The 22,299-nt window shown below is 53.2% G+C and overlaps 1 protein-coding gene across 2 annotated transcripts; it reads right to left on the reverse strand.

The window, feature by feature from the left end:
* Positions 1 to 5,229: 5,229 nt before the first annotated feature.
* IMPA1 (inositol monophosphatase 1) lies at positions 5,230 to 21,644 on the reverse strand. 2 transcript variants are annotated; one of them, XM_080647033.1, is made up of 9 exons: positions 21,584 to 21,644; positions 19,093 to 19,207; positions 18,604 to 18,737; positions 16,962 to 17,066; positions 13,872 to 13,917; positions 11,548 to 11,656; positions 10,425 to 10,533; positions 8,502 to 8,653; positions 5,230 to 7,724 (listed from the first exon to the last, which is right to left on the reverse strand). In XM_080647033.1, the coding sequence occupies exons 2-9, from the start codon at positions 19,153 to 19,155 to the stop codon at positions 7,609 to 7,611; spliced, it is 834 nt and encodes a 277-aa protein (XP_080503159.1). In that variant the 5' UTR covers positions 19,156 to 19,207; positions 21,584 to 21,644; the 3' UTR covers positions 5,230 to 7,608. The 2 variants fall into 2 exon arrangements, 1 of the variants encoding a protein (XP_080503159.1); XR_013959346.1 differs by having other exon boundaries at positions 6,307 to 7,724; positions 8,502 to 8,774.
* Positions 21,645 to 22,299: the final 655 nt, after the last annotated feature.

The following is a 22,299-nucleotide window of genomic DNA, read 5'->3' on the forward strand; positions in this document are numbered from 1 at the left end:
CAGGACTGTGGGCCCCCGTCTGCGCCAGCACCCACCTCCCCAGGCAGCGGAGGAGGCGAGGTTCCGGAAGCTGCTGGAAGGGGCCGGAACCGTGTGGCCACATCAGCAAAATCCTGGTCCTCCCTAGGGAATGTCGTGTGAAGGCCATTCCTGCCCAAATAGCCACTTTGTCGGGATTTTTATTATAAAACGTTCATTTCTGCATCTTTGTCACAGCGGTGTGTCACACCACGATGTCACGTCATTGGTACAGGACAGAGACACGTGGCGGGAACGTGAGTGACACGGGAGGGGGACCAGGCTTCCAGAGCAGAGCCTGGGTCTCACCTCAGGGTCTGTCCGTGGGATCAGCTCCTCTTGGAGCTTCAGAGAATGACCGAGGGTGTCCCCGCCGCTCCGGCTGCAGGCCCCTGTCTGAGACTGAACTCCCTGCACGGTGGGCGGGCTTTGTCACAGACGTGACCCCTCAGCCCAGCCACAGGGCTCCTGGCTGTTGATCTGGCAGGCACCATGCAGTGCTGACCACCTGGGCCCGCCCGTGAGTCTGCAGGCCCCACACAGTGCTGACCACCCGGGCCCGCCCGTGAGTCTGCAGGCCCCACGCAGTGCGTGACTAAGTGCGTGACTACCTCTCTAGGCCCTACCCAGTGCTGACCACCCGGGCCTGGCCTGAGAGTCGGCAGGCCCCACGCAGTGCTGACCACCCGGGCCTAGCCTGAGAGTCTGCAGGCCTCACGCAGTGCTGACCACTCGGGCCTGGCCTGAGAGTCTGCAGGCCTCACGCAGTGCGGTCACTGTCCCGGGCCTGGCCCACGAGCAGCTACTTCCCTGTGCTCAGCTGTCCTGTGGGTGAGCTGCCTTCCAGTAACTGGGAGAAGGGAATTGTTCACTGATGAGCATGACCAGCTCCTGAAATCCCGTCACTACACCACTGGCCCAGAGAAGCTCAGAGGCCCAGGGCCCAGGCCCCAGGAAGCCGCGTACAGATATAGGAGCCTTGCGGCTGAGCTCTGGGCTCCTGGGTGCTCAGGGTCCCACCGCTGGACTCAGAGCTTTGGTTGCTGATCCAAGAGTGGGCAGTGAGCCGTGACTTCCAGGTCACCACCCAGGTGGCGGCACCACAAGGCGGGAGGCAGCAGGGCCAGGCCTGAGGGGTGGAAGGGCACGGTGGTCACTTTCATCTGACAACAGTGTGACAGCTGAGGGCCAGTCTTGTCCACTTCTGAAGGGGATTTGGAGGCTTAGTGAGACCAGTCAGCTGAACACTGACGGAATAGCAGCGACCTATCTATAGGCGCGCACAGGTGTGCACACACACATGCATGCACACACGCACACATGCCAAGGAGTGCCCAAAGGGTGTGAAACCCCACAGCCCGAGTCACACCTCACCTGACCGTTCCCGTGGCACCGAGGGGACAGGCCGACTGGTTCCTAGGGAAAGGGGCCCTCCCAGGACTATGCTGCATCTGCACAGCTTCGGCCGCTGGGAGCAAGCTGCCCTTTCCAGGAGGGACGGCCTCTGTTTCCTGAGCCACAGGTCCCCGAGCACGCGCCTGGCGTCCCAGGGGCCACTGGGCTGCAGTTCACACCAGTGAGTGGTTTGTGCTCCAAGATCCAAGCCACTGCGATTCCGAACATGAAGAACTACTCGCAGCATCTATATTCACACATGACCAACGGCACGCAGCTCAGCGTGTGCCCAACACGGTGTGATCGTGACCACTTACACATTACTAACCACACCGACATATGTCAGATACAAAGACTTTTGATTTAGACTATCTGACTCAAGCATGCAAGAAAATGTGCAAAAAGGGAAAGTTGGCCAACTTTAATCTCTGAAACAACTAAAGAATGACTTTCCAGTGATTTTCAGAGCACCGAGATTCGAGTGCCCGAAGATTAAAAACGTGCAGACACACTCCCTGTGGGGAACAGATTGAGTTCTTTTGAAGTTAATGAAATAAAAATTATTTCCTTTAATATTTCTTCGGAAAGACTACATGAACTACATTTCGATGATTTATTCTGGCTACCATTGATTTGATCTGAGCCTTTTTTAAAAACATCTACAGAGCCAGAGAGAGCGGCCGTGGCCCCAGCAGCTTCCCCATGAGCGCAGCCGGAGGGGTGAGGGGGGTGGGCTGGCTGGGGACCGGCTGGGTCATGCAAAGGGACAGGCTCCCTCCAGTGGGGACAGACAGGAACGCATCCAACTCCTTCCCTTGAGGATGACAGGTTTCCATTTCTGAGCACTAACTCTTGGTTTTGGGCTTAGATTCTCACTCCAAAAGCTGCACTTTGTGACATCCAGTTTACCAGGCTCCATCCAGCACCTAGGAATCTTTTTGGCAGTTTACGTGTGTCTCCTCTGTGGTCTCTTTTCCCCACCGTGATTCTCTTCGTTGTTAAAGCCACTGAGCCAACAAGTGTGTGTCCATGCCTGCCTCGTGTCGGGCGTGGCTCCAGGCACTGGGGACACAGCACAGTGTGAGCAAAATGATTCAAAAACTTGTCACAAGGAGCTTAAAACACCATCAGACACGTGGACTGTGTGCGAGCGATTTGTGGTTATCATTTAACCGGATCCTCCCACCACCCTACCAACAACCTGAGAAGCGAAGAAACTGGCCAGATCCCACAGGTGGCACAGGGTACACCACCCCCAGACAGCTGCCCGGACGGACGGACCCCACAGCGCCGAAGCCGGCAGCCCTGCGTGGCGTTTTTTCATTTGCCCGTCTCCTCTGGTGACACGCGTGCACCGTGAGATGGGGCTGTGTCTGCTTGATCCTTGCTGTACCCGCACCCAGCACGGGAGGCGGGTCCTGGGGGTGCTCATGAGCAGGAATCAATGGGCACACTGAAGGCAGGACCGCTGCCTCCAGCCCCTCCTCACCCATGTGTTCTGCCTCCATGAGTTTCCAAAAACAGGAAGCGGCCCTTCCCGGTGGCACAAGCGTGTTCTTCTAGGGCAGTGGTCGGCAAACTGCGGCTCACGAGCCACATGCGGCTCTTTGGCCCCTTGAGTGTGGCTCTTCCACAAAATACCATGGCCTGGGCGAGTCTATTTTGAAGAAGTGGCGTTAGAAGAAGTTAAAGTTTAAAAAATTTGGCTCTCAAAAGAAATTTCAATCGTTGTACTGTTGATATTTGGCTCTGCTGACTAATGAGTTTGCCGACCACTGTTCTAGTGACAAGTCCTCTCCACTTTCTTACGGAGCAAGCGAAGGAATCGTAGTCTAGTGACAAGATCTGAATCTTTAGGTTTGTGATTTTTAACAGACTCATGCTTGCCACGTCTGCTGATACAGCTGGAGGGGGCGAAGGAGCAAACCACCTCCCCTGGCACGTCACGCATGGAGGGGAGCGTCACGCGTGGAGGGGAGCGTCACGCATGGAGGGGAGCGTCATGCGTGGAGGAGAGCGGGTGGGCTCGGTGAGCGGCCCCTCCCTCCCCTGCGGCTGCAGATGGAACCTAATGCCTGCGGAAAGGGCTGCCCCCACAAAGTTATCCGGTGAATTACTGTATAGCAGCCGCTCCCTCAGTGTTGCACGCCCTGTGCCACCAGCCACTCAGCCCGGGCTCAGAGCCTGGCCGCCGGCGCTCGTGCCCAGGGGCCCGTGTGTGAGGGGCGTGAGCGCCTCGGCCCGAGTCACTGGCAGCAGATAGGGAAATACTGGAGGAGCAATCTCGCCATTTGAAGTGCTTCCGGCTGGAGCACTGTTTGCTCAGTGGCAGCGCAGCCAGGGGTCGCTGGGAACGAGGCGGAGCAGCGCCCAGGGCTGGGCAAGCAGGGAGCACCACCAGGCCCAGGAACAGCCGCAGCGCGAGGCGGTAAAACGCGCACGAGGAGAGGTGTCCTCCCTCCGGAAGCCCGGGGTGCCTGCCTCTGCAGGCTGAACTCCCAGGGGACCCCACACCGCTCGCATTGCCCCCAGATTGTTTCTCCCAGTCGGATGGGTTTAGGTTTCATAACCCCCACCTTATTATGAGAGGACAAAGGCCAGTTCCTGGAGTAAAACTGCTCTTAGTCACTGTTTTCCGTTTATTTCATACCTGCCGAGCTCCCTGGAGAACCCTCCCAGGTGGACGGACCACTGGGAAGACCTTCCCGGGAGGAGCTTTATCTCCATCTGCTCCTTCCGCCTCCTGTAGTGACCCCTTCTACAGTGTCCGCTGCCACCTCTGGGGGGACCCTCCTGGCTGACCAGTCCTCCCTTCCTGAAACCCAGGTGCCCTCCGGCACCTCTGCCTGGACCCTCCCCCCCCACCACTCCTGCTCAGCAAGTCCAAGGTGAGCTCCTCCCGACCTGCTCCGCTCTCCCTAACCTCGGCCGGAGTCCTGAGGAGGACGGTCTCCCTGCCCTTGGACCTGCCCTCCCCGGGTCCCACTGCTCACAGCCACAGCGCACAGGGTGGCCGTGGTTAGGAAGAAGCTGCAGCCTCGGATTCTAACTCGGACGCTGAGCACGTTCTGTGGCGAGTCCTCGTGTAATCTGGACTCAGTTCTCTAAAAGTGAGTGGGGCTCAACTTTTTCACATTCAGTTGAGCTCTATGTTAACTGCAGGCCCACGAAGCGCTGGCCCTGTCAGCTCTAAGCACACAGCATCTGCTGTCTGCACCCCAGGACCAGCCAGGCCTCGCAGCAAAGCGCTGGCTGTTAGCTCCCTAGTGAGAGCCCAGCAGGTGTGGAGGGCGCCCAGCTCACACCTGTGTCAGAGCCGATGCCAGGCTGCGTCACCCAACGGCTCACACCTGGGTCTCCCAGAGCTTCCTCCTGGGAGTGACCAGACAGTGACCCAAGAGGGAAGTCTGCTTGCCGGGCAGACGCATGGGTGCAGCGCCAGCTCAGCCCTTCTCAGGCATGTCGGCTGTGGGCAGACAGACGGATAGTGAGGGCATCTTCCCTCCTTGAAACCTACCCAGACAATCTACGGACCCCTCACTTCCGGTCATCCTGGGAATCGCTCTCCAAAGCGCCCAATGCCTTCGTGGGGACAGCTAGCAAGGCACGGGCAAGGCAGGGATGGAGGTGGAAAGGTTTGGGGCCGAGCAAGAAGGGCCCTACAGCGGGCAGGGCAGGGCCCTCAGACGTCCACATCATAGCTTCCCAGGCCAGCCCTCAGCTGGTGCCATGCATGAGTCTGATGAAGGGCCACGGCAAGTAGTTGCTTTTTGATAGAAAACTTCAAAAATCGTTAACTGATCAACACAAGTGTTTGCATGACCTCATTCATATACTTTTATTATTTTCCTCACGTCTCACCAGCGCACCTCCATTATCACCCCACCCCCACCCCTCGCCTTACAACCAGCCCGCTAGGAAAGGTGAGCAGGACGTCGGAATGGCTTTGTGCACGGGCCGGTTATTTGACAGTGACACTGGACTCTACTGGTGGAAAGGCGTTCTCAAGTATAACAAGGCCCACACTTCGCTTCTGTTTGTGGTTAATGAGCCCCTGAAAGCTAAAGCTGGACAATGCTGAGGTCTAGGCCACAGGACATGCAGTACCTATGGCTTTGCCAAAAGGAAATAAGTTGACCCACAATGCAGGGTATTTCACTTTATGAGGAAACAACCCTGGTTTTGATACTGTATTATTAAACTCGAATACTAGCCAATGAGGTTATTTGAAGGAAAAATAAAAGGTTTTCCATGATGAAAATGCTAAAGGATGATTCCCTATGTGTAGTTTGCCATCTAGTGGTCATTTGTGGAAATAAAAAGGCCGCTACAATAGTTTCAAATCCGGCTCTCGCCCCACCAGCAAAGGGATGATGACTCTCAATGACATTTCAGTGTGAAGACACCCAGTCGCACCATGAAGCCCTCCGAGGCTGTGGAGGTGGCGAGGGCGAGTCGCTGAGGAGGCCACTCCTGAGAAGGCAGGAGAGTGGAGCAACCGGTGCTCACTCCTGGCCACCCAGAGTCCCCGGGCCCCTGACCGAAGGACAGCCGGCCAGGCCACAGCGCAGACCACGTAAGCCCAATTCCCTCAGGTAGGACCCAGCAATGCTGTTCAAAAGCCCGGGTGGTTCTGCTGGCGGCCAGGTGAGGACCGCTGGGCCGGGGCAGGCTGTGGGCTCCAGCTGTCCCGCTCTCTACGTGCGTTTCACCGCTTGTACTTTGAGCAGGGGAAGCGGGCTCATTAAATAACATCCACGCGCCTCCTGAAAACGAGGACAACAGTTCTCCTGACTGTTGTGGGGATTAAATAGGGTCACGGTGTCAAGTGCTACACGGTGCCTGCTATAGTGCTCGACAAATGCTAAATATTAAGGCTATTTCTTATTTTTAAAATGTATTTTAAGTTAAAAGAAATAAACAAAAATGTAGTTTAAACTATAAACCTTAATAAAAATTTCAATTATAATTTTATTTAAAATGTTATTCATGATTGTCTTAATTAAAATGTATTTAATTGTAAGAATACAGTATGAGATGTTTTACTGCACGTGACCAATAGCACAAATGCACAACGATAACACTCAAGTCCTAGTGCCACAGTTTAATGTGAGACACGCACAATGAAACAGCCCGCCCTGAACACTTCCATCCCTCCAACACCAGGCTTGCATAAGCCTATACTAAACTTAATAGTCTGTTCACATGCCAATAAACAATAAATAAATCTCTAAAAGCATCTATGAACTGAAGCAATTTTCTTTTTGAGTGTGATAAGCCAAAGACCTTAAGGAATATTTAAAGGCTGAATAGAAACCGGTCGAAACGAAGTGAAACAAGGAGTTTAAGAAGGACCAAGCTCAATATTATCAACTCCATCTATCTGCCCCGTGCAGTCTCCGGCGCTCACCCGGGTCCCTATGAGCACAGGGAGCCACAGCACATGCAAGGCAGGTCCCGGCGATACACTCACTGCGGAAATGCCCACACCTGGCGGGGTGGTGGTGGGAACGTGTGGAATGAAATGTTTTAGGAATGGTAATGTGAAATATAAAGGGTGGCTAGATAAGTCTTACTTCAAAACCTGAAGTGATCACACAGAATGGTGTGTATCTGCTGTAACCAGGACCTGCTCCCTCCAAAGCCTCGTGGTTTCAACGCTTTACTGTGGACAGCCGACCACCTGACAGGTGCTATGCCAGGTGCTACCTGAGCAGCCATGCATAAAGCCAGGCTCTCTGCAGACAGAAGCCCGGCCCGGGCAGGACTCGGCATACTCCTTACAAACCAATAAAACACGGCTTTTCAACCTAAAATTACTTTCGATCTAAATTCTTTTCCAAAAGGTTGACTTTGTAATTAAGAATGCTTAGGTACATCAGTAGCGAGTCAAAATTTCAGAGGCTCATACCGACTCGGACACTGAATGCTTACTACTTTGGTGGACGAGATACCACCGTATCAGCTGCCAACAGGTACATTCTCACACACGGAATTTTACAGCAACGAAACATTCCAACCATCCGTGCCCATCCTGGGACAATGTGGAACAAGTAGCAATTTTTAAACCCGGACATCAAGACAATGTAAGCTGATCAGATTACAGGGCTGAAATGAAGTCCTAAATTTTGTGACACCATCAGTGTCAGCAAATCTGGCGAGCAGCCGGCGTGGCTGAGGGTGAGGCGGTGAGGCTCAGTCTTCATCGTCTCTTTGAAAGGGCACTACCTGGATTTCTCTGGCTATTCTCTCCGCTAAGGTTTTACTGCCCGCAGCAATGATTCTCCGTGACATCAAATCGAACGGTCCCCCTGAAATCAATCAAACAAGGAAGAGAATTACGGCTCGTACCAAAACCACTCCTACAGAACTCGTATGGTGACAGGCACTACGCCAATCATAACATTTTAACACTGCCAGTCATCTTTTCAAAAAGCTATTCTGTCACATGACCATAATAGTTAAGCTTTGGCAAGACACAAATGCGTTTCTAGGCATCTTATCGGAATACCAGTTGGGGGTCCTCAATCAGACCAGTCTGAACCTGCCACCTTTCTCTGTTCTCCCTGAGTCACTGTTATGCTCCAACTGCCTCTGTAACGCCTGGGCGTCGTGGGCAGGAAACCCCCGCCCACTTCCTGACTTCTCCGTTGCCCTTCTCACAGACACTGGAGAATTTTAACCCAGGTTCTCCCGACTTCTAAAAACGTCTCCATCAGTTTGAAGCAGTGAACCGTTCCGGCCCGAGGCAGAAAGTGACGGAGGCGGAGGTCCGCCATCAGCTGCCACTCGCTCACCATCCAAAGAGCTGCTGGCACAAGCCTCAGGCCCGCGGACCCGCCAGACTTTCCCCGGCCTCTCCAGAGCTCCTGCTCCTCACGTCTGGAGAGGCTTAGCCACGTAGCGTGAGCAACCCCACACTACCCTTAGCCTCCTGTCCTCGCCTCTACCCGCAATGTCTATCTGGAAGGTGCAGACCGTTACATGGCCCTTTTGTCTTTAAGAGCTCAAGTATCAACACAGCACACACTGGAAGACCACAGTCCAACAGATGGGGCAGGAAGATGCTTTCCCGCCGCATCCGCTACCTGTCACGTCCATCAGCACCCCTCCGGCCTCAGTGACAATGATGCCCGCTCCTGCCATGTCCCAGCAGTGAATGCCCATTTCGTAATACGCATCCGCAGCTCCGCTGGCCACAAGGCACATGTTGACAGCTGCTGTCCCGACTCCTCGGATCCTAGCAGACAGCATTTAGAAAGGAGATTGGAAAAGGAATTCTTTCAAATGAGGTCTTCCTTCGCGTCAGTTCATTTTCAGCGTCGACTGAGACCATCTGAACCCGTCTACAGGATACATACCTAATTTTAAATTAAATAAAAATACATGAAAACCTAATTACCGTGGCGCACCACAGAAATGACCACTCTCACAAAGTAATTTAATAAGATAAACATTATAGCCATGACATTTTCAGGGGGAATGGCTGAAGAAAATATTAAATTCCACTGCCGTGCACGGGCGTGTGCATAACCACATTTGTCGAAACCCGGTAGAAAGGACTGACTACTTTTGGTATCACAAAGATTTGACTCTGCTCCCTGCTCAGCTGCTAATATAATAAGTGTGTTGGGACTTTTTTGGCTGATAAAGTCTTTCCCGAAAAAAACAACAATGAAATGGAAGAAAACTGAAACTGACATCAATCCAATCTCAATGAAACATCTCAAAGAAGTAGTTGTAAACACAGATGTTAAATCAGAAATACAAAACCTACACGCAGAAAAAGCGGGGAACAAAGCTCAGGAAGAAATAAAACGAGACGACTGAGCTCAGGGAAATGATGACTGAGCTCAGACTGCGATTCAGGGAGCCCTAACGAAGCGGCTGCCAGTGAAAGCCAATCAAGGCCCCCCAAAAAAGCAGGACAAACACGAGTAAAGGGTCAGAGAGAAAGTGGCTGAAATGGAGGACAGAGACCTCGCCTATTGGTGTCTGAAGAAGAAAATAAAAGCAGACCTGAGTTAATATTTAAAACTATAACTCAAGAAAGCTTGGAGCCCTAGCTGGTTTGGCTCAGTGGATAGAGCATCAGCCTGCGGACTGAAGGGTCCCAGGTTCGATTCCGGCCGAGGGCACATGCCCAGGTTGCAGGCTTGATCCCCAGTAGAGGGCATGCAGGAGGCAGCCTATCAATGATTCTCTCTCATCATTGATGTTTCTATCTCTCTCCCTCTCCCTTCCTCTCTGAAATCAATAAAAGAAAGAAAGAAAAATATATATATATATATATAGAAAGCTTGGGGAAAAAAAGACACAAATCTACGCTGAAGGAGAAAACTCTCCCAGATGTGACATTCCAAAACAGGTCCTTGTAAAACAACCAGACCTCAAAAGTGAAAAGGAAAACAAAATCTCAGAGGCTCCATGTAAATCAAGAAATAGTTTAAATGCCAAAAAAATCAGGCTGGCATCAAATGTCTCAAAAACAACATGCAAAGCAGAGGTGGCTAAAGAGGCAGGACAGACCAAGGCCACCCCGCCTGGCGCCTGGATCCCCATGGAGGACGGAACCCTGCAAAGGATGGATGTCACTAGATCCCCTGACCACAGCGAACGTGGACGGAAGATTAGAGAACAAGTTTATAAAGTCAGCAACACACTGTGGCTATGGGGGAGCATATCCCTGCTCTTAGGAAGTAACAAGCTGAAGTATTAGGGATAAAGAGCTATGCTGTAAGTAATTTACCTCAAGACCGTTCAGGGGAATGATAAAAGGGTAAAACAGGGTAAAATATTGATAGGTGAACTGGGCAAAGGGTATACTGTTGTCTTTTTACCTTATTTTATTTCTGCAAATTTTGTTAAGTTTTAAATTATTTTCAAATAAAAGTTTTTCAAGTTACATTAGAAAATCAGAATTATGGTCCTGATCCCACGTCCAGTATGAACATCTCACGGCTACGAGGAAATCGCCGTGCTGCCCGTGGCCGCGGGCACAGCCCACCTACCCGTGGATGGGGAGGCACAGCAGCTTCTCCATGTTGGCGAGGACGGTCCGCACGGTCTCCGGCGTTCGGGAGGAGCCCAGCTCTGTCACCAGGAGTGCCTTGGTGACATCTAAAGGGAAATGACTTCAAAAATCACTCATTTAATGATAAGAATTCTGGTAAGAAAAAGCAACGCTTGTGATTCAGAGCTAAACAGGACATTCTTAGCTCTCTTTCTAGTTGTATCAAATCTGTTTACTCCTACAGCTTTAAATCTTAAAATATGGAAACATTTGTTATACCTCAGAGGTCATTTTATGAGAGTCTAGCTTTTTAGACCATCCCCCCAAAATGCAGAATATAACCAACTACCTGCTTACAGGATAGCTTTAGTGGGAAATGAGCAAATACCTTAAATATTTAATCACACGGTTTCATTAAACACTGTGTAGGGCAGAATAATTATAAAGAGAGGAAGAGTTGCTGGTAGGGAAGCGACCACTCCTTCAATTCTGAGATGGACATTTTTCACACATTAACGTCTTGACAGTCGGGGCTTAGAATTCAATAAAAAGATAATGAAATAAATGTCTGCTCTCAAATTAAATGTTTGAGGAGAGAAATTATGACAGTGTGGGAGGATTCTGAATTTAAATGGTTTTGCAAGTATCTGTAAGTTCTTGGTGCACTTAAAAATCTGATGTGCAAACTGACAAAAGCTGGGCGTGGCTTATGGGGAAAGGTCCTCAAACCCTCTCAGCTGTCATGCAGAGAGAAAGAAGGCTTACCTGTCCATCACCCAGCTCTTACAGAATGTGCAGGCGTCAGTTTTAGTGGTTCCTAAATTTAAGTTTCCCTGATTTACTGCCTAATAAGTGGTCCCACCGCCATCAGCTCAGAGCGAGTCTACAAAGAATCCACGAGGCAGTGGCTGCAATAAAGCGCCATAAACTCCGTCCCCAGCCCCGCAGCAATGTCCCGAAGTGTGGTTTGCTCAATTCCACCAGCTTCCCCACTTCCACTACCACATTCAAACTCCAGTGGGAGCAAAAAGCAGAGAAAATAAATACAATTTATGAGTCAGGTAACACTCAAAACCACAGAACAGGAGCAGATGCTATCTCCACACCCACAGTGAGCCTACCTTCCTGCCGGGAGACCTGCAGCTTCTGGCCGTTACAGAAGGCGCCCCTGCCCCTCCTGCCTGTGTACATCTTGTCCTCCACGCAGCTGTACACAACTCCAAACTCCATCTGCAGGCGGAAACCAGCTTCCTTACAAACCTGGGTGTTTGTGATGCTTACCCTCAGTAACAGGAAATCCGGTACACTGACAAATCATGTCTGCAAATGGCTACACAGTGGGACACTGAGAAGGCTGATTTCTAGATTCATCGGAGGGAAGAGGTCCCAGCCATTTAGAACCCTCGCAGCGCCCACTGTGGCCCCCCTCCCTCTCGCCCAGAGGACAGAGCTTGCCCTTTTTCCAGGGCCAATCCTTCCTCCTGAGTGTGGCTGCTACCCTCTCCTACTGCTCCCTGCTGCTCCCTCCTCTGGAATATGGATTCTGGTTCCTCTTCACCAAGCTCTCCCTCCCTTACAAAAGCTTTAAAATGTTCATTCTTTTCCCTTCCCTGCCAAAGAGTAGTCTATACTCCGCCTCTCCCCTCCCCCTGTAACACACTACAGTTTGGCCTCTGCCCTGACCACGCATTCTTCTGAAACTCCCGCAGAGACAGTGATGAACTCCACGGGCCCCCTGACTCCTCTGGGGCGGAGCCAGGTAATCCGGAGGCTCCGAGTTTGCCCAGGACTCAGGCCCCCACCTCACTCCCTAACCAGTGGGCGTGTCACTTCTTTTAGGACCTTCTTCTCTGCTTAACCTTCGAAAGTTGTGTACATCAGCATTTTCCATTCTCCCACGTCCCTTTTCGCTCTCCACTGTCCGACAGCCCACAAATCAACTACCACTGGCAACTCCACCATCACAGGGAAGAACCTCTCTCCTAGGAACCTCAACCAAAGAGGCCGCACACTCACCACCTGATCACACCTCGATCCTTCCCCATTCTCCTTCCAAACATTTGTTTTTAATCCTGAGATTTTTTTTTTCTTTATAGAGTGGGAGGGAGGGAGCGAAGGAGGGGGGAGAGGGGGAGTGAGGGGGAGGAAAGAGGAGGGAGAAAGAGAGAGAAGGTTCGATGTGACAGAGACACACTGATTGGTTGTCTTCCATACATGCCCCGACTGGTGCGTGCCCTGGGCCAGGAATGGACCCCAGACCCTGCGGTGCTGGGGCCACGCTCGAACCACTGAGACACTGGCCAGAGCTCCTTCTTCAAATTCCGTCTTGAAAACACTTCCTGGCTTTGGCATTTCCTCAGCTATTCTCACTGCACCATCTTAGTTCAGAATCCCAACACGGCTGCAAACACCTGTAACTGCACTTAGAAACCTCCCGACCCCCCGGCTGCCCCTGCAAAACCAAGCCTCAATGCTGTGGTGCAGACAGGCCCCAGCCTCACAGACCTCCACGACCAGCTTCTCCCTGGACCTCCCGGCCACGCCCAGACTTCACAAAGCCCTCCCAGCTCCCCACACACCAGGCTCTTCTCCAAGCTGTTCTTTCTGATTGAAATGCGTCCCTTTTCTTCGTATCCCAAGGCCCAAACCACCCGATCAAACCTTAAGACCCTTCTGTTAGCAATCTCCTCAAACCCCTCCTGGCAGATGCCTGGACCCACTCACACTCTCACGGTAGATTTTCAGCGTCCACCACAGGATCCCATCTGCCCCACATCTAACTGGCGCTGACTGGGAGTCGAGGGCGGGACCGCACACCGTGCAGGGTGAGCACAGGAGAACGCTCGCTTGCTCGGCTCCTTGGCACGTTCCCCGGCTCACAGCCCCGCGGCTAATTTCATGTGCACTAACTTGTGTTTTCATTTCCAGCAACTCTTAACTCTCTTGTGTCCATGCTGATCAATACATCACAAGCCCCGTGAAGACAGGTCCACAGAAGAGATGAACATCACTCACTGTTTATCAATCAAGCAGCCACGCAGCATGGCAATGCCCGAGCTACACTCTGCTCTGCTGGGCTTGCACACAGCGGGTTCGGGTTCCAGACACGCTGCTCTTCCACCCGGGCCCTGGCCTTTCACCGACACCCACAGAAGCGTGCTAGCTCGAACCCCACTCTCCCTGTAACCACCTGACTCACTCACATATGCAGTGGTGACTAAATCAGTGTGTGTATTTCTCCCTTAAAACTCCTGCTGCTCAAAAAACATTCAATGTTCTTCACTGGGAAAAGTACCATGATAATGTTAACACTCCTGTAGCTTATTTCACAACAATGCAGCTGTATAAATTGAATGCAGAGACAAACCTGTACGTACTATGGAGACAGTTACTCTTTCTCAGAAATGACAGCAGGCATGTTACCAGCCATAATTAAACAGCGTACCTCTTTATTGACAACAAAGCCGATGGAAACAGCCACAAAAGGAAATCTTAAAAAAAACACACACACATACAAATTTACCAAGATAGGACTTATTTTCAATAAATACGTCTTCTCACAATATAATTGCTTATAACATTTTCCATATAAAGTCTCATTCTTCTGCCCCACAGCGGTGTGTACAGTATGCAACCCTTCGTGTACATGGGGGCAGGGGCTCGGGGACACAGATGCAGACACACAGGGACTTCTGTGGCAGTGAGCAGCTCTGAGAGGAGACACCTCCAGCGACGGGCCTGAGAAACTGGGGGCAGAAATGGGAAGGCCACTTCGCTCTCACGCCATTTCATATCTTTTGAATGTCGAATACCACAAATAAAGTAATGATGTACGGTATTTTCTCAAAAAATAAAAACCAATTTTAAGAGATTTTACATTGACCGCAGCTAAAAAGAAGTTTCTTTTCTGTGGTCATTTCTCCCCCAGCCTGGACCTGTAAGCACAGGCGTGACCTGCACAGATACACTGTTCTTGTCTCCCTCGAAGCCCCACCCGGAGCCTCACACCTGCAAGGTGACTGGTAGCCACATGGTTGCTATGGCTGCACGGCAGTCTGAGACAGGGGCGGTCATTTCTGACTCAGAAGAGAACCGAGATAAAAGACACAATGGCTTCAATAGAACTATCTATAACAAAAAAGCATAATATGCTAATTAGACCAGACCACCTTCCGGACCATGCACACATTTCGTGCATCAGGCCTCTAGTTAAAAATAAAAATTTTTAGAAATATGTAATAGCTTTTATTTTAACAAAAATGAGACCACCTGCATTATACAGTGCATTATAATCTTCTCTCCATTACAACATCCCAGGGGCATCCTTCCACATCCCCCTCCATCACCTCGAGTCCAGGTCTTGGTTTACAATATAACAATTCTGTGTCTCTACAGGCATGCCAGCCACAGGGCAACTCCCTGATCCCACCCAGCGAGGCTGCTCATGTTCACTCACCGGCAACCCCAACAGGCTCTCTCCCATGCACGCGCTGTGTGCCGTCCCTGTGTGCTGCCCTGTGTGCCGTCCCTGTGTGCTGCCCTGTGTGCCGGGCCTGTGTGCTGCCCTGTGTGCCGGGCCAATGTGCTGCCCTGTGTGCTGCCCTGTGTGCCGGGCCTGTGTGCCGGGCCCTGTGTGCCGGGCCTGTGTGCTTCCCTGTGTGCCGTCCCTGTGTGCCGTCCCTGTGTGCCGGGCCTGTGTGCCGTCCCTGTGTGCCGCCCTGTGTGCCGTCCCTGTGTGCCGGGCCTGTGTGCCGCCCTGTGTGCCGGGCCTGTGTGCCGCCCTGTGTGCCGGGCCTGTATGCCGCCCTGTGTGCCGGGCCTGTGTGCCGGGCCTGTGTGCCGGGCCCTGTGTGCCGGGCCTGTGTGCCGCCCTGTGTGCCGGGCCTGTGTGCCGCCCTGTGTGCCGGGCCCTGTGTGCCGTCCCTGTGTGCTGCCCTGTGTGCCGTCCCTGTGTGCTGGGCCAGTGTCCCGGGCCCTGTGTGCTGTCCCTGTGTGCTGTCCCTGTGTGCCGGCCCTGTGTGCTGCCCTGTGTGCCATCCCTGTGTGACGGGCCCTGTGTGACAGGCCTGTGTGCTGGGCCTGTGTGCTGTCCCTGTGTGCCGGCCCTGTGTGCTGCCCTGTGTGCCATCCCTGTGTGACGGGCCCTGTGTGACGGGCCTGTGTGCTGGGCCTGTGTGCCGGGCCTGTGTGCCGGGCCTGTGTGCCAGGCCCTGTGTGCCGGGCCTGTGTGCCGTCCCTGTGTGCCGTCCCTGTGTGCCGGGCCTGTGTGCCGCCGTGTGCCGGGCCTGTGTGCCGACCCTGTGTGCCGACCCTGTGTGCCGGGCCCTGTGTGCCGTCCCTGTGTGCTTCCCTGTGTGCCGTCCCTGTGTGCTTCCCTGTGTGCCGTCCCTGTGTGCTTCCCTGTGTGCTGGGCCTGTGTCCCGGGCCCTGTGTGCCGGGCCAGTGTCCCGGGCCCTTGTGCTGTCCCTGTGTGACGGGCCTGTGTGCTGGGCCTGTGTGCCGGGCCTGTGTGCTGTCCCTTTGTGCCGGCCCTGTGTGCCATCCCTGTGTGACGGGCCCTGTGTGACGGGCCTGTGTGCTGGGCCTGTGTGCCGGGCCTGTGTGCTGTCCCTGTGTGCTTCCCTGTGTGCCGTCCCTGTGTGCTTCCCTGTGTGCCGTCCCTGTGTGCTTCCCTGTGTGCTGGGCCTGTGTCCCGGGCCCTGTGTGCTGTCCCTGTGTACTGGGCCTGTGTCCCGGGCCCTGTGTGCTGCCCTGTGTGCCGTCCCTGTGTGCCAGGCCTGTGTGCTGTCCCTGTGTGCCGGCCCTGTGTGCTATCCCTGTGTGCTGCCCTGTGTGCCGTCCCTGTGTGCCAGGCCTGTGTGCTGTCCCTGTGTGCCGGCCCTGTGTGCTATCCCTGTGTGCCGGGCCCTGTGTGCCGGGCCTATGTGCCGGGCCTGTGTGCTGTCCCTGTGTCCCGTCCCTGTGTGCCGTTCCTGTGTGCCGGGCCTGTGTCCTGGGCCCTGTGTCCCGGGCCCTGTGTGCCAGGCCTGTGTCCCGGGCCCTGTACAGCATCCTTACGTATGTATACCACCCGAGTCCCCACAGTTCCATGAGGCAGGCACCAATAATATGTTCATTTCACAGATAAGAAGAAAACAGCATCTGAGGCTTAGAAAAGTGAAGGAACTTGCCCAGGCCGCAAAGCCTATAAAAAACACCAGCTCAAGCCCAAGAGTGCTGACCTAAAACCCATGCTCTTTCTAAGCTTCCTGGCCTGGACTGAAGGTGGCACCACAGCACGGCAGTGGGGCTGCAGAGCTCCCTAGCTGATCTCAAAGCAGCGCGGTGCTGGCTTATATCGCCCTTGCTCCCTCGGTGGGAAAAGAAGTGAGTAGGCCGCTGGGTCGCACAAGTCCCACCAGCAATTTCATCACTGCTGCCATACCTGATGAAGTCTCCTAACAGTTCACTCTACGAATTACACGATTCTCTAAAGCATGAATGTTCGTGAATGGAGCACTCAAAAGGTCCCCTCAGTGCCAACACCCGCTCGTACCTATGCACAAAGTTAGTTGTTCCGTCAATGGGGTCGATGATCCACGTGGGGTTGTCGGTGAGGACACTTTTCTCCCCAGCGGCCACGGATTCCTCCCCGATGAAACTAAAAGCAAGAATGACTCTTTACACCAATTTCCGCAAGTTCCAGGTTTAACATTCCCTTAGCTACAGAGTCACAACAAACATACAAGCCTACACAGCACCCACTTCCATCCCGGCTCCTTCCTCCAGCGGGACGCGAGTGGGCAAGCTTCACTTCCCAGATCACTTGGCAAGCGGTACTGGAACCTGCAGCGCGGCGCCGGTGGGCAAAGGCGTGGGCGTGCACAGGGCACTGGCACAGGTGAGGCCTTACTAGGGCACGTGGTGGTTTTAAAAGATGCCCCCAGGTCTCTCATCCTCCTCTCTTCCAGAGGCAGGCTTAACGCTCGCGCCTCGAGTGTGAACTTGGACTTAGTGACTCGTTTCTAAGCAACAGAATGAAGCAGAAGTGCCAACGTGCCACCCTGAGGACCCGCTCACAGCACGCACTGTGGTTCGTGTTACCCACTCCACTCCCCGTCCCTGCCATGCCCGGGGAAGCAGGCCACCCGTGCTGAGCTGTTCTGAGGGGGGCCCAGGTGGCGAGGAACCGACGGGAGCTGCCCACAGACCTCGGGAGGAAGGGAAGTCACCAGCAACCACCCAAGTGAATGGATCCTTCGGCCCAGTGCAGGCCTCAGGTGGCTGCGGCCCCCACCCACAGATTCCCATGTGTCATTGAGACCCTGCTCTCAGCTACTGCCATATTCTTGAACCTAGAAAACTCTGCTATAAAAGTTTACTGTCTGGAGCTGCTAATGATTAGGGTAATTTGCTTTGCAGCAATAGATAAGTAAAACCGAACATTAGATAAGTCAGCAAAAAGGCAAGTCGCCCACCAAATTTATCTGTCTTCCACAAACACCCTGTGCAATAAATCTCAGGTGATTCCGGAAGTGATGCCCGAGTTCACTCCTTTCTCTCTTCCCTACTTTCAGCTTTATATTTTCCCTTTATCCGACCATGAGCCCTCCTAACAATCACTTGGTGATCTTTTGTCTCTTAGCTGCACAGGGTTTTTGAGAGGACGTGTACAGGGGGGCTTTAACACGACCGGGAAGAGGAGAGAATGACAGCACTAAGACTTAAAGTGGTGACAGTTCCTGCTCTGGCTGTGCCTGTGAGAGCCCTGCCTCCAGTGGTTTCTTTCAGGTCCCCAGAAGCTACCACGCAGAAGAGTCTGCGATACAGAGAACAAAACTGGCCTAAATCATGCCTGTGGCAGCCCTTTCTCACATCAGCTTCCCAGCATCCAAACACGCCCTATCCCTCCTGGCTGGTGGCCCTGCCCAGGACCTGTAATAGTGAGCAATCGGGAAATCAGTCAAGAGCGAGGCAACCGGTGCCTCAGCAGCCGTGGCTCCTGTGGGGGGTCCAGGTGCCCCTTCCTCCCTGGCTCCTGCCCGACCTCCCTGCCAGGGCTGCCCACCGCCACCCTCCGGAGGCACTCCCTTCCAGGTTCAGGGAACTACAGTCAACTTCTGTCTAGGTCGGCATTGCTGCCTCGGTACTGACTCCAAGCAGGGTCCACTCTATCACTTGGAGTGGCAGTGACACACCTGTGTGATGGGTACTTTTCCTTTATGAAGGAGAGAAGCATCTTTTCAACCTTCTGGTCCGTCACAGTTACCAAGTCGGCTGGAGAACTTTTAATCATAACGTTCACTTCATTTTTCAGAGCTTCACGAACTACCTGAAAATTTGTTTGGTAAGCAAATAGAAAAGCGTAAGTAAATTTAAATCAAGCTAAAAATGAAACAGAGAAATGGTGTAATGTCTTAAATGATATTCTTAAAATTTTCTTATCACAAGGTTTACAAAATAAACCTTTAGTGATTATGTCCTTCTAGGTACAAAATCATAGCATCTCACATCCTAAGACAGATCCAAAAGTTAATGACACAAAATTGGAGTGTTCTTTCCATGTACAGTGTTTAGTGAAATGAAAAGCAATGCAAGTGCTTAACCCGCGGCATCGGGGACATGGCGGCATTGGTGAGCGACGGCATCAGGGACACAGTGGCATCGGGACGCGATGGCAGCCGTACCTCTCCAGCTCGCCTTGCCAGGGTCACCGCGTAGTCCATGCACTCCTCCCAGGGGTCAGCCATCTTCGAACAGGTCTAACGCATATCAGGGCAGAGCCGTGCCGAATCTCTGAGTCTTAACCACAGAACAGTTAGTTTACAAGTGCATCTCAATTAGCAACGTCCTTTCATTCAGGATTCTCTCCCCTCCTGAATCTGGAGTCCCATTTTTTTCCAAGACTCACTGGTAGATCCAGTAAAAAACATTTTTACCTAAATGACTCCACTTCTATTGCAGAAACATTCTTCATAACAAAAAGCACTATACCAAAGTGTCTCCCAAAGTGCCCATATCATGTCACATTTAAACCCTGGCTTGGAGGATGGAGAAGAAAGGACACAGGAACATTTTCAAAGATAGGGGTTCAGAACAAGTCTCCCCTACATGTGCACTCTGCACGTGGATCATTTTGAGCTGAAGGCATCAAGGCCCACCGACCAGGAGCTCCCACCACCCCTCACCGCTCACTGGCCGGTGTTGTCTCGTTGGGAGGAGGCGGCGCAGTTCAGCTCAGAGGCTGGTCTCCGTCTCTGCTAGCGCGGGGGTCGCGGTGGGAGCGCCACACGCCAAGAACACGCAGGACAATCTCTCTTCACAAGCCAAATAAAGCAATGACACACTCCAAGCAGGTGACAGATTAACCTCACTAGTGATCACAGCCAGGAGGATGGCAGGAATGGAGTCCCAACTTTGACAGAGGTGTATCTCTTATGCCCGGAGGAGGCCCTCGGCAGACCCGGAGAGAAAACTCCAGGACTAAAAAGAATAATAATAAAGCAAAAAGGAAACTTCTCTCCCTGCGTTTCAGAGAGGAAAAACACACAACACATTTGGGTGTTTGCTGCCCAGCTGAAGAGAGGACTAAAGCCGCCCGCCCAGGCAGGGTGAGCTCTGCAGTCTGAGCCTGGGCAGGGAGGCCTTCAGCTCAGACTCAGAAATGCATCATTTACAAAGCGACCGGAACTAAGCACCTTCACAGCGGAAATGCCTGCCAGAGTTTCACCCGAGGCTGTCCGGAACCCTACTCAGTGCTCCCGGTAGGAAAGGGCAAGGGCAGGCACGAGCTGCTTCTGCTAGCTGCTTTCTCTTCCTGGGATGAGCGGTTTAAAATTGTACAATTCTAAAGTAACTGCTTAGGGCGCGCAAGAGCTGTTTCCAAACTCTTTTTCTTCCTTTCCTGTCCTCCCATTCCTGTCCTCCAGGCTGAGCAGCAGGAAGGCTCTGCTCCAGCCACCCTCTCCCCATGTAATGGCACTGACAATGCAGTCAGTCTTCCCGCCCCCACCCCCAAATCCGCCATGTCTTCTGGGGTCCTCCTCCAGAAAGGACCCCCCAGAAGTCATGGTTTGTTTACCACCCCCAACTACTTGCTGAATACTCTATGCTGTGCCCTGCATGGCGGTTCCCACGGCCTCCCTAGTGGGGACTCAGATATTGGTCAAAACAATCAGCTACATGCACTGCCATGGATGAGACAAAGGTGAAGGCGGAGAGCAATGAGAAGCAGGTGACAGGGAGCTCTGACCAGCTCCCCGTCTCAGACAACCTTTCCCTGAGGACGTGACAAGTGAACAGGCATTAACAAGCACAACTGCAGGGCACCTGGAAGGGAGAGGGACTGTGAATGGCCTCAGGTGACAGCTCCATCCAGGGAAAGGGAGGGAAGAGGCGGGGAGAGCAGGGGCCTGAGCAGGCCTGGGAGGTGACTGATGTGACCACGTGGATTGTAGGCAGATCAGCTCCAGATTTAGATTTTCAACCCAGGAGACCCAGGCCCCCTGATGCCTGGCTGACACCTTTGGGGGTGGGGTGGGGCTGAGGTGCAGGAGGCACTCGCTTTGGGAGGTGAGGCTGGGGGCACCGAGTAACAGACTGGATTGGGTCCAGGAGGGACAGGAGGAGCTGAGGATGCCCAGATTTCCCAGGTGGCAACTGAACGGAGGATGGTGCCATCGACCGCAACAGGGAGCAACTGAAAGGAGTGCAATTCGGCAGGAGGTGGGAGAGCAAGAGTTCAATTAGTGGAGACCCAGGGCCCTTCCGCAAACCAGACGGGCACGCCCACTAGGCAGCTGGACATGGGGATCCTGAGCTCAGAGGAGGGGTGCGGTCTGCAGGGAGAAATGTCAGCCACCACAGTAGGGAAACTGAGGCCTGCGTCTGAACACCCTCCTTACATTTCCGCCACGTGCGTGCGTGCCTCGCCTCCCCAACCTCTCTGCGCCCATTTCTTGGTGGACCGGGCCACACCGGATTCACTGTCCGCACCCCGCAGGCCCCGCAGGCCCCGCCGCCCCGCCCGGTGCCGCCCAGCCCCCAGCCCCCAGCCCCGCCCGCCCCGCCCGGCAACGCCCGCCCACAGCCCCGCCGCCCCGCCGCCCGCCGGGAGCCCCGCCCGCGGGACCCGCAGGACCCGCTGGGGTCGCGGGGTCGCAGGGGCGCAGGTCTCACCTCGGCGGCAGGGGACCCAGCTCGCTGGCTGCCCACGGAACCGCTAGGTTCTTCCGGGGGCAAAGGGAAGGTCCCGGACCGGAAGTCCCCGCCCCGCCCCGCCCGCCCGCCGTTTGGGGGCGGGCCTCAGACTGCCACTCCTGCCTGGCTCCTGGCTCATCTCTGCTCCTGAGTGAGAGCGTCCTGCCTGCACTTTCTTCTGTGACTTTAAAAAAATTCCTTTCCTCTTTATGCTGCACTCCCTTCTTCCATTCCTGCCCCTTTTCCCATCTCTCTTTTTTATCCCTTTCTCTTATCCCAGACTACTCCTGACAAAACACAAATGGCAGGTCTCTTGCAACTTTTCTTAAAGCTATACTAGGGAGTAAATATAAATAAATATCATATGAATTATTTATACACCATATAAATTATATGTAAACCATGTAAATTATGTACACCATACAAAGTACAAATACATAATAGATAGGAAGACTGGTAAGTGATGGCCACAACCAACGGCCCCTATTCTCAATAATTCACTTGGCCACATGCTGACCTGACAGCTCAGGGAAGGCCTGCATGGCGGTCTTGCAAACTCAGAGACCTAAAGTAACCACAAAGGATGGTCTGAAATTATAACTAAAAGCAGTTATGGTGGGTAGTTCCGTCCTAGGTGGGTATCTTCACTGACAAGGTCAACCTTAACTGAGCCTGTCTGTCTTTTTTCATCTATA

Source organism: Plecotus auritus, assembly GCF_963455305.1.
Source record: "Plecotus auritus genome assembly, chromosome: 11".
NCBI lineage: Eukaryota > Metazoa > Chordata > Mammalia > Chiroptera > Vespertilionidae > Plecotus > Plecotus auritus.